Source organism: Homarus americanus, unplaced genomic scaffold, assembly GCF_018991925.1.
Source record: "Homarus americanus isolate GMGI-L3 unplaced genomic scaffold, GMGI_Hamer_2.0 scaffold5099, whole genome shotgun sequence".
In the NCBI taxonomy this organism is placed as follows: domain Eukaryota; kingdom Metazoa; phylum Arthropoda; class Malacostraca; order Decapoda; family Nephropidae; genus Homarus; species Homarus americanus.
Window position 1 is genome coordinate 16,527 of NW_024726854.1, and position 11,360 is coordinate 27,886.

The following is an 11,360-nucleotide window of genomic DNA, read 5'->3' on the forward strand; positions in this document are numbered from 1 at the left end:
ACACGATTTGTCTTGTGTTTATGAATTTCTTGATGTCAACAACTCTCAGAGACCTTGACGCCTTGATGCTGTTCTATTGTAAAATTATTTCTATTTACAGATTATTGAGAGCGCACAATGTTGGTAGTAATACCCGTACACACCTGAAGATTAGGTACCTCAGTTTATTTCACCTGATGATTAATTAAATGTCCTGGAGCTACCTGGTGGGCGTTGTGTGTAAATGAGATTAAGGGAAGAAGAAGGAGGAAGGAGAAGTGGAAGAGAAGGAGGAGTAGGGGAACGAGGAGGAGGGTAGTGTAGGTGTCCCGTTATACCCAACGACCTACAGACAGAGATGGAGTAACCTTAGGGCGTCAGTTATTATCTAATGATCTCCTTTTCTGCGTTGTGCTACACCCCGCCCCCTCTATTTACTGCTGACTACAAACACCCTCCTCATACCTCCCTCCCTCCCTCCCTCAGGTTAGGTTAGGTCAGTTTAGCGTTAGGGAGGTTAATCTTCAGGTAAAATAAGCTAGGGGCGACTCATTAGGTAATCCCAATAAGGCATGTGGGCAGGTGTACGCGCTTGAGGCAGACCCACGCAGTAGGGGTCGTCCTGTGTTAATGGGTTGGCCCCTAGGTAAGGTACTGAGGGAGGGGCTGCATACCTCCTGACACAACGCACACACACACACACACACACACACACACACACACACAATTGTTACTACGACTATGAGAAGCCCACTGTACCTGTAATCACCTCCACCTGTATTTCTATAACTAAATCTATACCTGAATTAATTTATCTGTACGAATTATCTACATGTGCTTTAAGATACCAGATAAACGTCCCTCTCCCCTGCAGCTCCCACTCTAACACAACACTGGTCCCTTGATGGTCACCTACCCCAGTTATGGGCGCCAAAACCACAGCCATTTGTAACTAGATCTATGATGTTTACGATGATGTAATATCTCTCCCTTCCCCCCTCTAACTCCCTCACTACCACCCCTCCTTCCCTCTTCTCTACATTCATCTTCCCTCCCTCCCTCCCTCACTGCCCTCCTCTTCTCTACATACTCTCCCTCCCTCCCCTCACTGCCCTCCCTCCTTCCTCTTCTCTACACACCTCTCCCTCCCTCCCTCCCTCACCACAATCACCTTCCATCTCTCCCCCTTAGCCTTGGGTTCTCCTTGGGTGAATAGTTGTTTACCACTGTATGTATGCTTGTGGTTGCTAGGTATACACTGAATCAATGTATATTCCTGTGGTACGATTTCTTTCTATCTATCTATCTATCTGTGTTGCGTTAGTGAAGAATTAGTCGTTGTCAGGACAGTTTATACACACACACACACACACACACACACACACACACACACACACACACACACACACACACACACACACACATATATATATATATATATATATATATATATATATATATATATATATATATATATATATATATATATATATATATCTTGATAAAATCACACGGGAAAAGGGAAACAACGGAGCACCTAAGAAGATGAATTTGTAGTGAGATAACAACTACACTAAGTCACTCATGAAGAAAATATCCTCATCACATCAAACAGCCATCAGTTAGGTCAGGAAGGACTTGTAAGGAGGTACAAAATGCAGTCAAAAGTTGATAAATACTCTAGATGAATTTAATTATATTGCTATACGTTAACAGTCGCGCCATCAGTGTTTAATTCATTACTCCTGTATGTACGTATGTCTGTAGTCATGGGTAAAGGCTTCCGTGTTATGCATACAGATCATCAGTTATAGATGTGTCAGCAGGTGTATTGTTTCCTGGTGGCAAAATAAGCTAACCTTACAAGAAGTAGTTTCACGACACCCAAAGTTGCATCAGTTTGAGCGTAATTACCAGCTTCTCGGTCGTGTCCGCTCGAGCATACGAATATTGCCACACGAACACTACTACTCGCTATTGCACAGGCTCAAGACAATATTTGTTTTTTGTAGATATTCGTAGAAAGTCTAACATGGCAGTCACTTTTCTGTAACCATTAATCTGAAACCTGCATTCAATAAAATGTAATATTGTATTTTAGTAAGTGAATCGTATAGTGACGTGAGGGACGGAGAGCTGAACGTAAAATAAAATACGTTTGGCTGCGTCACGCGACCAACTCTCCCTTTCCTTCATAACTGTCTGTGAACAACGAGTTGAATTGATTCTATTCCCCTGTGTCTTGAAACGTGTAGGACGCAAGGCTTAACTTTTAACTCTCTCTAAATGTGTACTATCTCTCTTTCTCTCCTTTTCTCTTTTTCTGTCTCTCTCTCAGACGTATATACTAAAGACACCCCCCTTGTCCTTATGTCCAACTTTTATTTATTATTTCGTCTCCTCTTCTTATGCTACATCTTCTAATCTATTGTAGTTTGTAAATGAGATGAATCTTAACAAACTCAGATAATGTAAAAAATACTTAGAAATTTCCCACACTCCTATGAGGAAAAACTATCAGAATAAGGAAGTGTAGAAAATGAGAGTTAAATAAAGAGTTAACATGGCCAGAAAATCACATACTGAAGATATCAATAATTTTATCTAATTTACAGCTGTTATGTCAATCTCAAAGCTGCCGAGATTTGAAGTAAATCAGACGCGCCGTTGTTGGAACTCCCATATTATCCAGGAACTTGAGAAAACAAACGAACATCATGTATAAAAGATAAAAATAAAGAAAGATAAAATTATATGATATTCACGAGCCGCCAAGACACGCATCATTGTAGGTTAGGTAAATGTGTAGGAAATGACAGATATATCAAATGCAGTGAGAGAATGACTCGGTGACACGTCCTCATCATTCACGAAAGTCGAACTTGTCTCACATGTTAGGTAAAAAAGATAATTGTCTTCCTCATTCAGGGTTTATTAAGGAATGAGCCCAAAGAAACCTACGCGGAACTTCGAAGGTTTATTTAACAAGAGAAATATGAGGATGTGACTAAGCTTTATCCTGATACACCAGGGGCGGATCTAGGAATATCAAAAGGGGGGATCCAGGAAGACCTTGTGAGTGGAAGAAATGGCGAGCCCAGTAAGGCCCCCGGAATTTGTTTTGAAATCCGCCTAATATCATGGGCATTTTGAAGCCGTGTGCATGTGATATTAGGGGATATTCTGAAGTCAATAGTAAGTACTTTTTACTGTAAAAAAAACCCTGAGTACAATACTGCATTAAAGAAAAAGAATTGTAATTTTCTGATGAATCCGCTCTAGTACACTTTACCCACACTTGCACCTACCGGATTATATTATTCTAATATATTGTACTAATATTTCAAGATAAATATTTTTGGAACACTTGAAAATCCATCCCTAGCTTATTTCACAATTCATTATGAAACTCCAGTCTTTCGGCAATTATACGAAACGAAATGCTACGTATTTTTGGGATATACATCCTACTAATGTTTCAACACCAACAACAAGACAAGTAAAAATCATGTAACAGTACGCACCTTCCCTACAGTGTGCACGATGACTTGTCATGCGTTTCAAAAGACAGGAAGTTACAGGCACAAATTTGCGTCACAGTCAGCGTAGCTCCAACACGGAAAGGAATAATTGTAGTTAATAATGTATTCCTCTGCCTCTCTGGCTTAAAACATTAAACATTTCATCGTTACAATCAATTCGATTTTTTTCAATTTCAATTGTTTATTCCTTGATAGAGGAAGCGGGACCCTAGTGCTGTCACTTGAGGACATTCTTGCTGTTTATCCCAAATTTGCTAGCCCACACTGATTAGTCTTCAATTAGAATATGACTCCAATGTATGTGATCCACTGACCTATATATGCTGCTGGTGAATGTGATGTATTTCCTTCTTTGTGTACGAACCTCTGTCCTGCGTGGCAGTGAACAGTGGCATTACCCACATGAATCTGACCTATATATAGTGTCAATGAATATGATGCATTCTTTGTGTACGAACCTCTGTCCTGTATGGCAGTGAAAAGTGACATTACCCACATGAATCTGACCGACGTATATGTATGTATGTGTGCGTGTGTGCATGTAAATGTACGTGTACGTGTATACGTGTATGTATATACGTATATGTATGTATATGTGTGTGTGTGTGTGTGTGTGTGTTTACATATATGTATATGTACTGTCAATGAATATGATGCAACTCTTTGTGTACGAACCTCTGTCCTGCATGGCAGTGAACAGTGACATTATCCATATGAATCTGACCTCTATACATTTATAGCTGTCAATGAATATGATGTATTTCTTTGTGTGTGAACCTCTGTCCTGCGTGACAGTGAGAAGTGATACCACCCTCAGTGTCAAGACCTGACTGAATTACTCGGAATAGGCAAACTGTACTACAAGCTCTGCCAATAAATTTGTTAAACTAAAAAACTAGGTACCCCTGAACAATGACACCAGAAGCATCTGGCAAGTGTTACAAGTATATACGGTATAAATATTATAAAGGGGCTTACAAAAGCCTAAGGAAGGAAGGATATTCCTTTAACACATAATCAATGTTATTTACATAATATCTGGCCGGTATGGGGAGGATCATCGTGTCTCCGTCAGGGGGTCGTGGTCCAGCAGGCGTCACGGAAGCGTTGTGTGTGGGGACATCTTAGGAGGTAGTGGATAAGGGTGCTGCTGTCGGGTCTTCTGCATAATGCACAAGAGCGTTGCTCAGGGGATGCGGGAATGCTAATCTCCCAAGCAAAGTCATACCCAATGATGATACGGGCAGCGATCACCTCCCCTTTCCGCGACCCTCCTTACAATCTCAAATAAAATAGCATACGTTCATCGTCATCTCTACTGGCGTTTATTTTCACTGGCGTTCACACAATTCTCTATTATTATTATTATTATTATTATTATTATTATTATTATTATTATTATTATTATTATTATCATCTTATTGTTATAGGTTAATGACACATAAAAGCCTACGGTAAAAGTTTCAACAATATATATAATGATAATAGCACCTCTTGATACGACTCCTCCCTAGCTCTTTGAACCCCCTTCCTCTCTCTCTCTCTCTCTCTTTCCTCGTTCTACTGTATTTTGTTTTCTCTATGTGTCTAATATTTATCTCTCGGCCTTCCTTCCCTTCTTCCTTTTACGTTCTTTCTTCTATTTTTCTGTCTCAATCTATTTATTTATCGCGCGGTCTTCCCCCCTCTCTCTCTTCTATTCTCTCTCTCATCTCTCTAATTTCCCCATTCGTTTATTCACTCTAATTATCCCTCTTCCCTTTACAGATCCCCCTAAATATCACCTCCCCATGATGTGACCCCGTCCCTCACTCCCCCTTCCCCATGGTGTGACACCCTTCCCCCGCCCCTCACCTCCATCCACCCCTCCCCTTGTGGTGACCCCCCCACCTCCCTCGCCAGTGAAAGTAAGTGAGTGGGAGAGCAGCGGGTGTGTGTGCTGTGGTTGGCCAGTACACTACAAGTATTACTAGTGTAAGCGACGCTCCAGTTACGAGTGAGATATTCTTCGTCAATTCTTTCCCTCCAAAAATCGACTTAAGGTGGGTTTGAAATTGGTGATTTACTGTATGTGGGTTTTTTAGAGTAAGGTGGTTTTGTAGGAGTGTTTTTATGATTCAGTAGTGTGATTGTGTTGGTATTTTTAATCATATTCATTGTTATTCATGTCATAATTGTATAATCACCTTGATATCTGGATACTAGTCTATTCTTGGTAATTTACTGTGGATACGTGGAATGTATTTTGTTTTTGTTTTTGTTTTGAGATTTTGTTAATGTTAGCATCGCATCAAGCACATACCTGATAGTTAACAAATCACACAGACGACTGGATGTGAATGTAAACTTGATGTCAATAAATTTGTTAAACTTAAAAAAAGAAAAATGATTTACATAAATATGACTCTCTGTGAATTTAGAAGAGGATTGGGCAATTTTGTGGAAGTATCTGATCATGGCGAATCATCCACATGGTATTCAGAATGTAAGCGAGGCTCCAGTCCTCGGGTGGCGCTGTTGCTAATTAATCACTACAGAAGCGACTGACAGGATGTAAACATAAAACTTGTGGATTTGTTTGATTTTCATTAGTTACAGCTGGTATAAGAGACATGATTTCGTAATTTAATTTTATTTATTTCTTTTGAGGGGGGCACAAGTTGGCATTAAAACTTACAGCAGTGTGAAGTAAATAGGACCCTCTATCAAAGCCATTCGTGAGGCAAGAAACCAAAAAGTGACTAGACAAGAACTGGACTGATAAAGACACTGACACAAAACAAAGCCTTGAATACTATAAACATACGCAGTAGTTTAAAACATTGTTATTTAAATACCTGTTTTACAAGCTATTAACACTCTTAAGGTCTTAGTTCTAAACAGATAATGAATCTGTTTTTTTTTTTTTACGTTCAGAATAGATACGAGTAACATATGAAAGTTCGGTGTTTATTTTATGATATAGTGTTTATTTACTGTAAGAACTCAAGGTGCTAAATGATCCACACGCAGACTCAAACTTTCAATTCCGTAAGTGAGATGACGGTGAGGTTTAGATAGATCAGGGGTGGGCAAAGTGCGGCCCGCGGGCCACATTTGGCCCGCCAAATTATTTCTGTGGCCCGCCACTGCATTTGGCAATCAGAAAAAAAAATTCTTATTAATTACAGAAAGGACAATTTTGGAAGTTGGGTGGACACAGCAGCAATACTGGCTCGTCGCTGTTAACCTGTGGCCCGCGAAGTGTGCCACCATTCATATTGATTCAAAATGTACATAGACAATACCAATATATAAATAACATATATAGAGAATGTAGGTGTACAAAGAATGTGTGTAGATACTGCAGGTATACAAACAATGTCTATAGATAGTACAGGTATGCAAACAATGGTAAACAGTGAGGTGACTCGACCAAGGCCAGATGAACAACGGCACCGTAAGCATATTTCCAGTAGCCTCCCCCTCCCCTTCCCACCTCCCCCTCCCCCCACCTCCCCATCCCACCCCCCCTCCCCCTCCACACCGTAACGCGTAATGGCCGTAACTCTTGACAGTAACAGTAATAATACTAAATGATAATTATCTAATTGTTTTTATCATCCAGTAATATCATCCAGGTGGGTTAGCGGTTACGTATGATAATTTGTTTTACCTGATGATTAGACACCTTAGTTTATTTCACCTAATAATTAAATACCTTATCGATAACCATGACTTGCAAGGTGTATGTTGTGTTACAGGTGTGTGTTGAGTGTTACTTGTGTTGTGAGGTGTTAGGTATGTTCTCAAGAGACACAAATTCACCTGTTAAGTAACATTAAGACAACACAGTGGACGTGAAGCCATGGTCAACAGGGTTCACACACACACACTAATGGTGATGAAATTGGTATATGTCAGAGAGGGCATTTGTTGTTACTACTGACCTTAATACAAGATCAAGTGCCTCACCCCCTCTCAGATCCCACTCCCCTCCCCCTCAGATCCCACTCGTCCTCCTCCCCTGCAAACCCCCCAATCATAAGTTACAACACTATTAGCCTCTCAGTGTAGAAGAGAACTATGCTAGATAATCCTCGTAGGTACTAGGTTACTGTCAACCAGGTGTATGTGAAGCTGTAAGGTCGTGGTCGGGAATGATAAGTACCTCAAGTAGTTACGTTTGTTTCTTTACCTTTCACAGCTGATGAACTACAGGCTACACTAGACTGGTTAACTCGGAGAGATAAACAAACAGTAGAATGTTAATGGAGAGGTGTAAGAGGAACGAAGCTGTGACGAATAATATTGATGTGAGAGAGAGTTTCAAGCTGGCGGGAAGGACGGGTGGGCGGGTAGACGGGCGGGACAGGTATATTCTCTATTTTCAATGTTTATATACATTTTGAATTTCAGTAGATAGTGTGATGAGGATGTGGTGTTGTAGGATGACTCGTGTGCTGATGCTGGTGACAAGCTTCTACCTCGCCCAGGGTATCCGCGTCGACGATAAGGAAGGCTTCACTCTGTGCAGTAAGTTGGGTTAGGGTGTGTGGCGTCTTGCGATCTCTGAAGTGTGAAGTGTTTGTGTGGTGTTTTTCAGTCAGTATATCATGACAGACTCTATAAACATTCGCGTGATGCCTTTTTATAGTAGAGAGAGAGAGAGAGAGAGAGAGAGAGAGAGAGAGAGAGAGAGAGGTTAATGGACAATACCCAACTGTATAACCCTGCGGGACAGATGAATAACGAGAGTGTTTACATCACAGACGTGCCGCAACTGGCCCAGCTAAATTCCGTGGAGGTGAGGGAGTGCACCAAATGGCCCTGTCTTGCCCGTGCTGGACGCTCAGGCACCTACCAGATCACCCTCACCCAACAAACTAGTGAGTCACATGTAAACAAACAGTCTCGGTCACTTGTGTACTCGACGCGGGTAAGTACTGTGTTATGCGTCGTGTTCAGATGTAAACGAACGACGTTCTATGGGAAGTCAGTTTGAGTTAATATTTCACCATCAAAACTAAACATAAATCTCAAGTTATTTTGTTTTTCACGCTACATAAACGCCTGGGGGGAGGTCTTGTATCTGACATTATGTTCATTCCAGACGAAGACTTGTACAACATCAAGAGCGACATCTACGCCTGGGTGAGACTCCCCTTCATTAACGCGAACAATAAGCCTGTGAGAGTCTCTATGCCCGGGGAGAAGAAGAAGCCGCTGTGTCGCTTTACTGACACTGGCTGCCCTCTAGCGCCAGGAGTCCCAACTACCATCAGGAAATCTATCACCATCCCCATCCAGGCTCGTATGGTCAGTACCTCACAACACTCACGTTATTTGGGGAAAGAAATGATAAAAGAAGGTTATTTTATGAGTGATAGAAGGTGTTTGGGTCTTTACACTTGAAGAGATGATTGTTCTGAGAGATGAAAGGCGTGTGTAAGTGAAAATCATCTTATCACAATCTACGAAGTCTCAGAGATGAAAGGGATCATGACTATAATTAATTAACTATAAAGAAAGAGAGATTACAACTTACCTTTTATATATTAGAAGTTAATGAGTCTCTGGTCCTCCTTCAGGCTCAGGGCAACGTCGTGGTGGAGTTCCGGGTGACAGATGACAACGAGAGGGTCCTTACCTGCTTCCGCGCCCCCGTCATCGTAGCCTGAGTCCTCCCATCTCTTGACTCACCCTCCCCACCTTCCTTCAGACGTCCCACAGGATCCCCAAGAAACATGATGGATCTTGTCTTAGTTTGAATGCTGAAGGATGTAATGGTGTCCTGAAGAATCCTGATGACATTTATCTGTTCCAAAACCGCCATAGACTCTTATACTGAAAAGGACGATTTCAGGAGCCGTATAGGAGTCTTATGTACTAAAGAGTCCTGTCAACGCCCCCCACGTCCTACGAGACTCAAATAGCCTTAGATCCACTCAACAGATGCCCTTACTATACCAATTGTCCCTTACACGACCCCCACCTACCATCCCTACCACCCCACTACCCTTACCACCCCACTACCCCTACCACCCCACTACCCCAACCCCTACCACCCCACTACCCCTACCACCCCACTTCCTACCACCCCACAAACTACCCTCCTACCTACTCCTCCCCAATTCTACTCTCCCCCCACCCGCTACCCCTACCACTACCACCCCACTACTACCCCACGAATCAACCCTTAATGTACGATCCATTCAGTATTTGTTTTTGTTCACATGATCGAGATTGAGTAAGTTTGTTGATGACTAGAGGAAGTTAGATAAGAGTTAGTTTATTCAGTACAACAATATTTTGGTCGTCATCACGGTCAGAATAACCCTTTGTCTTCCTCAGTTAAGTATTACAGTATAAGTATAGTTAAAGTTTATTACTATATGACCTGTTATTACGAAAAATGATAATAGATTTCACGAGGCACTATTATGAGTTGATCAGTCTTCCATCCTTTATAATCATCAACTTGGGATCAGAACCTCTATAGTATCTTAGCAAAAGTACAACGAGATCTAATTCTTTTCGTAACTTTTATTCAAAGTTGTCTACTAACAAGTTGTTTTTATGTACCAACAATAATAAACTGGACTTTATTGAGGGAAATTTTGAAGAATTCTTTTATGTTATCTGTTTTGTAATTCTTTTCATGTCTTCATATAAATTTCCTTCATTTTTAATACTTACAAATTGAAATGAAATAATAAATTGCCTTTCTTTTATATTTCTTGTCCTTTATTGTTATTCCTACTATCTTTTTTTATTAATTATGGCTATTATTATCCACTGCAGGTAACTGATTAGAAATTTAGCTGGACTTGGAAGATGTGAGACATTAATATTTATCTCCCAAACAAAGGTGTATCTTTGTAAGGCGATTTATTTGTTGATATTAATATAAATATAACAGAATACAAGAAAGTCAGGTGTAATAAGCTCTTCGTATGGCGCTAGTGTGTGGTTTATGGGATCGGCTTCAGGAGTGAGGTGCTTCCCCGTCTGGAGTAGTCCCAGAGATATGCTAGGCTTACAGTAGCTACCCTGAGAGATTAGAACGCCTGCAATTGCTTAGCTTACACTACAGACGGACAAGGGGTGACCTAACTGAGGTGTATAAACATCTCAAGGGCACTATTCAATGGAGTGCTCATACTTGGAGCTGGCGGACGCTCGCCCCACAAGGAGTCACAGCTCAAGGTAGAAGAAGCCACAAGTCCAGAAAACTGTGAGGGGTAACTTTTACAGAGTGAGGGTTGTGAACTCTTGGAACAATCTTCCAGAGAGTGTTGTGACGGCACCGAGTGTGAGCTGCTTCAAGGCCAGACTCTACCAACACTGGAGCAGGTTCAGATACATTCAGGAGTCAGTGCATGCCCAGTACTTGGCAACAGTGGGAAACAGTGACGTGACCGATCGCCCAGGCGATTAACGAGCCGATCAGTGGCGAAGAGGATAAAAGTAAAAGTAAACGGGTACCGAACTTGAGATATAATGAAGTCATTTAAAAAATGAATCCGAACTTGACCTGCTTCGATTAGATAGATACATATATAATCGAAAATTGAAAATAAAAACCAATAATGTTAACTTAATAACAAATATTATGAGAGGACAAAGTTGTGGTACGCAACTTATAAGCGACGTCAGTAGAAAGAAAACGTTATCTGGGTGTTGCTAACTAAGCGATGTAAATAATGAAATAGAGATAGCTGAGATAATATTTATTTTTATCTAACACGTACATTACTGGAAAAACTACTTAGTTACTGTAATCGATTAGAAATAATTCGTTACTTGTCAACCACCAGTGGGCTCTCAGTTATGTTCTGGGTCCTAGCTGTAACTGGA

General features: G+C 41.0%; 1 protein-coding gene across 2 annotated transcripts; it reads left to right on the top strand.

Moving 5' to 3' along the window:
- The first annotated feature begins 5,461 nt into the window (after positions 1 to 5,461).
- On the top strand, positions 5,462 to 9,555 carry LOC121865724. 2 transcript variants are annotated; one of them, XM_042365262.1, is made up of 5 exons: positions 5,462 to 5,563; positions 7,920 to 8,036; positions 8,273 to 8,389; positions 8,614 to 8,819; positions 9,092 to 9,555. In XM_042365262.1, exons 2-5 carry the CDS (start codon positions 7,931 to 7,933, stop codon positions 9,179 to 9,181), a joined length of 519 nt encoding a protein of 172 aa, XP_042221196.1. In that variant the 5' UTR covers positions 5,462 to 5,563; positions 7,920 to 7,930; the 3' UTR covers positions 9,182 to 9,555. The 2 variants fall into 2 exon arrangements, with proteins under 2 accessions (XP_042221196.1, XP_042221197.1); XM_042365263.1 differs by having other exon boundaries at positions 7,923 to 8,036.
- The last annotated feature ends 1,805 nt before the right edge of the window (positions 9,556 to 11,360 follow it).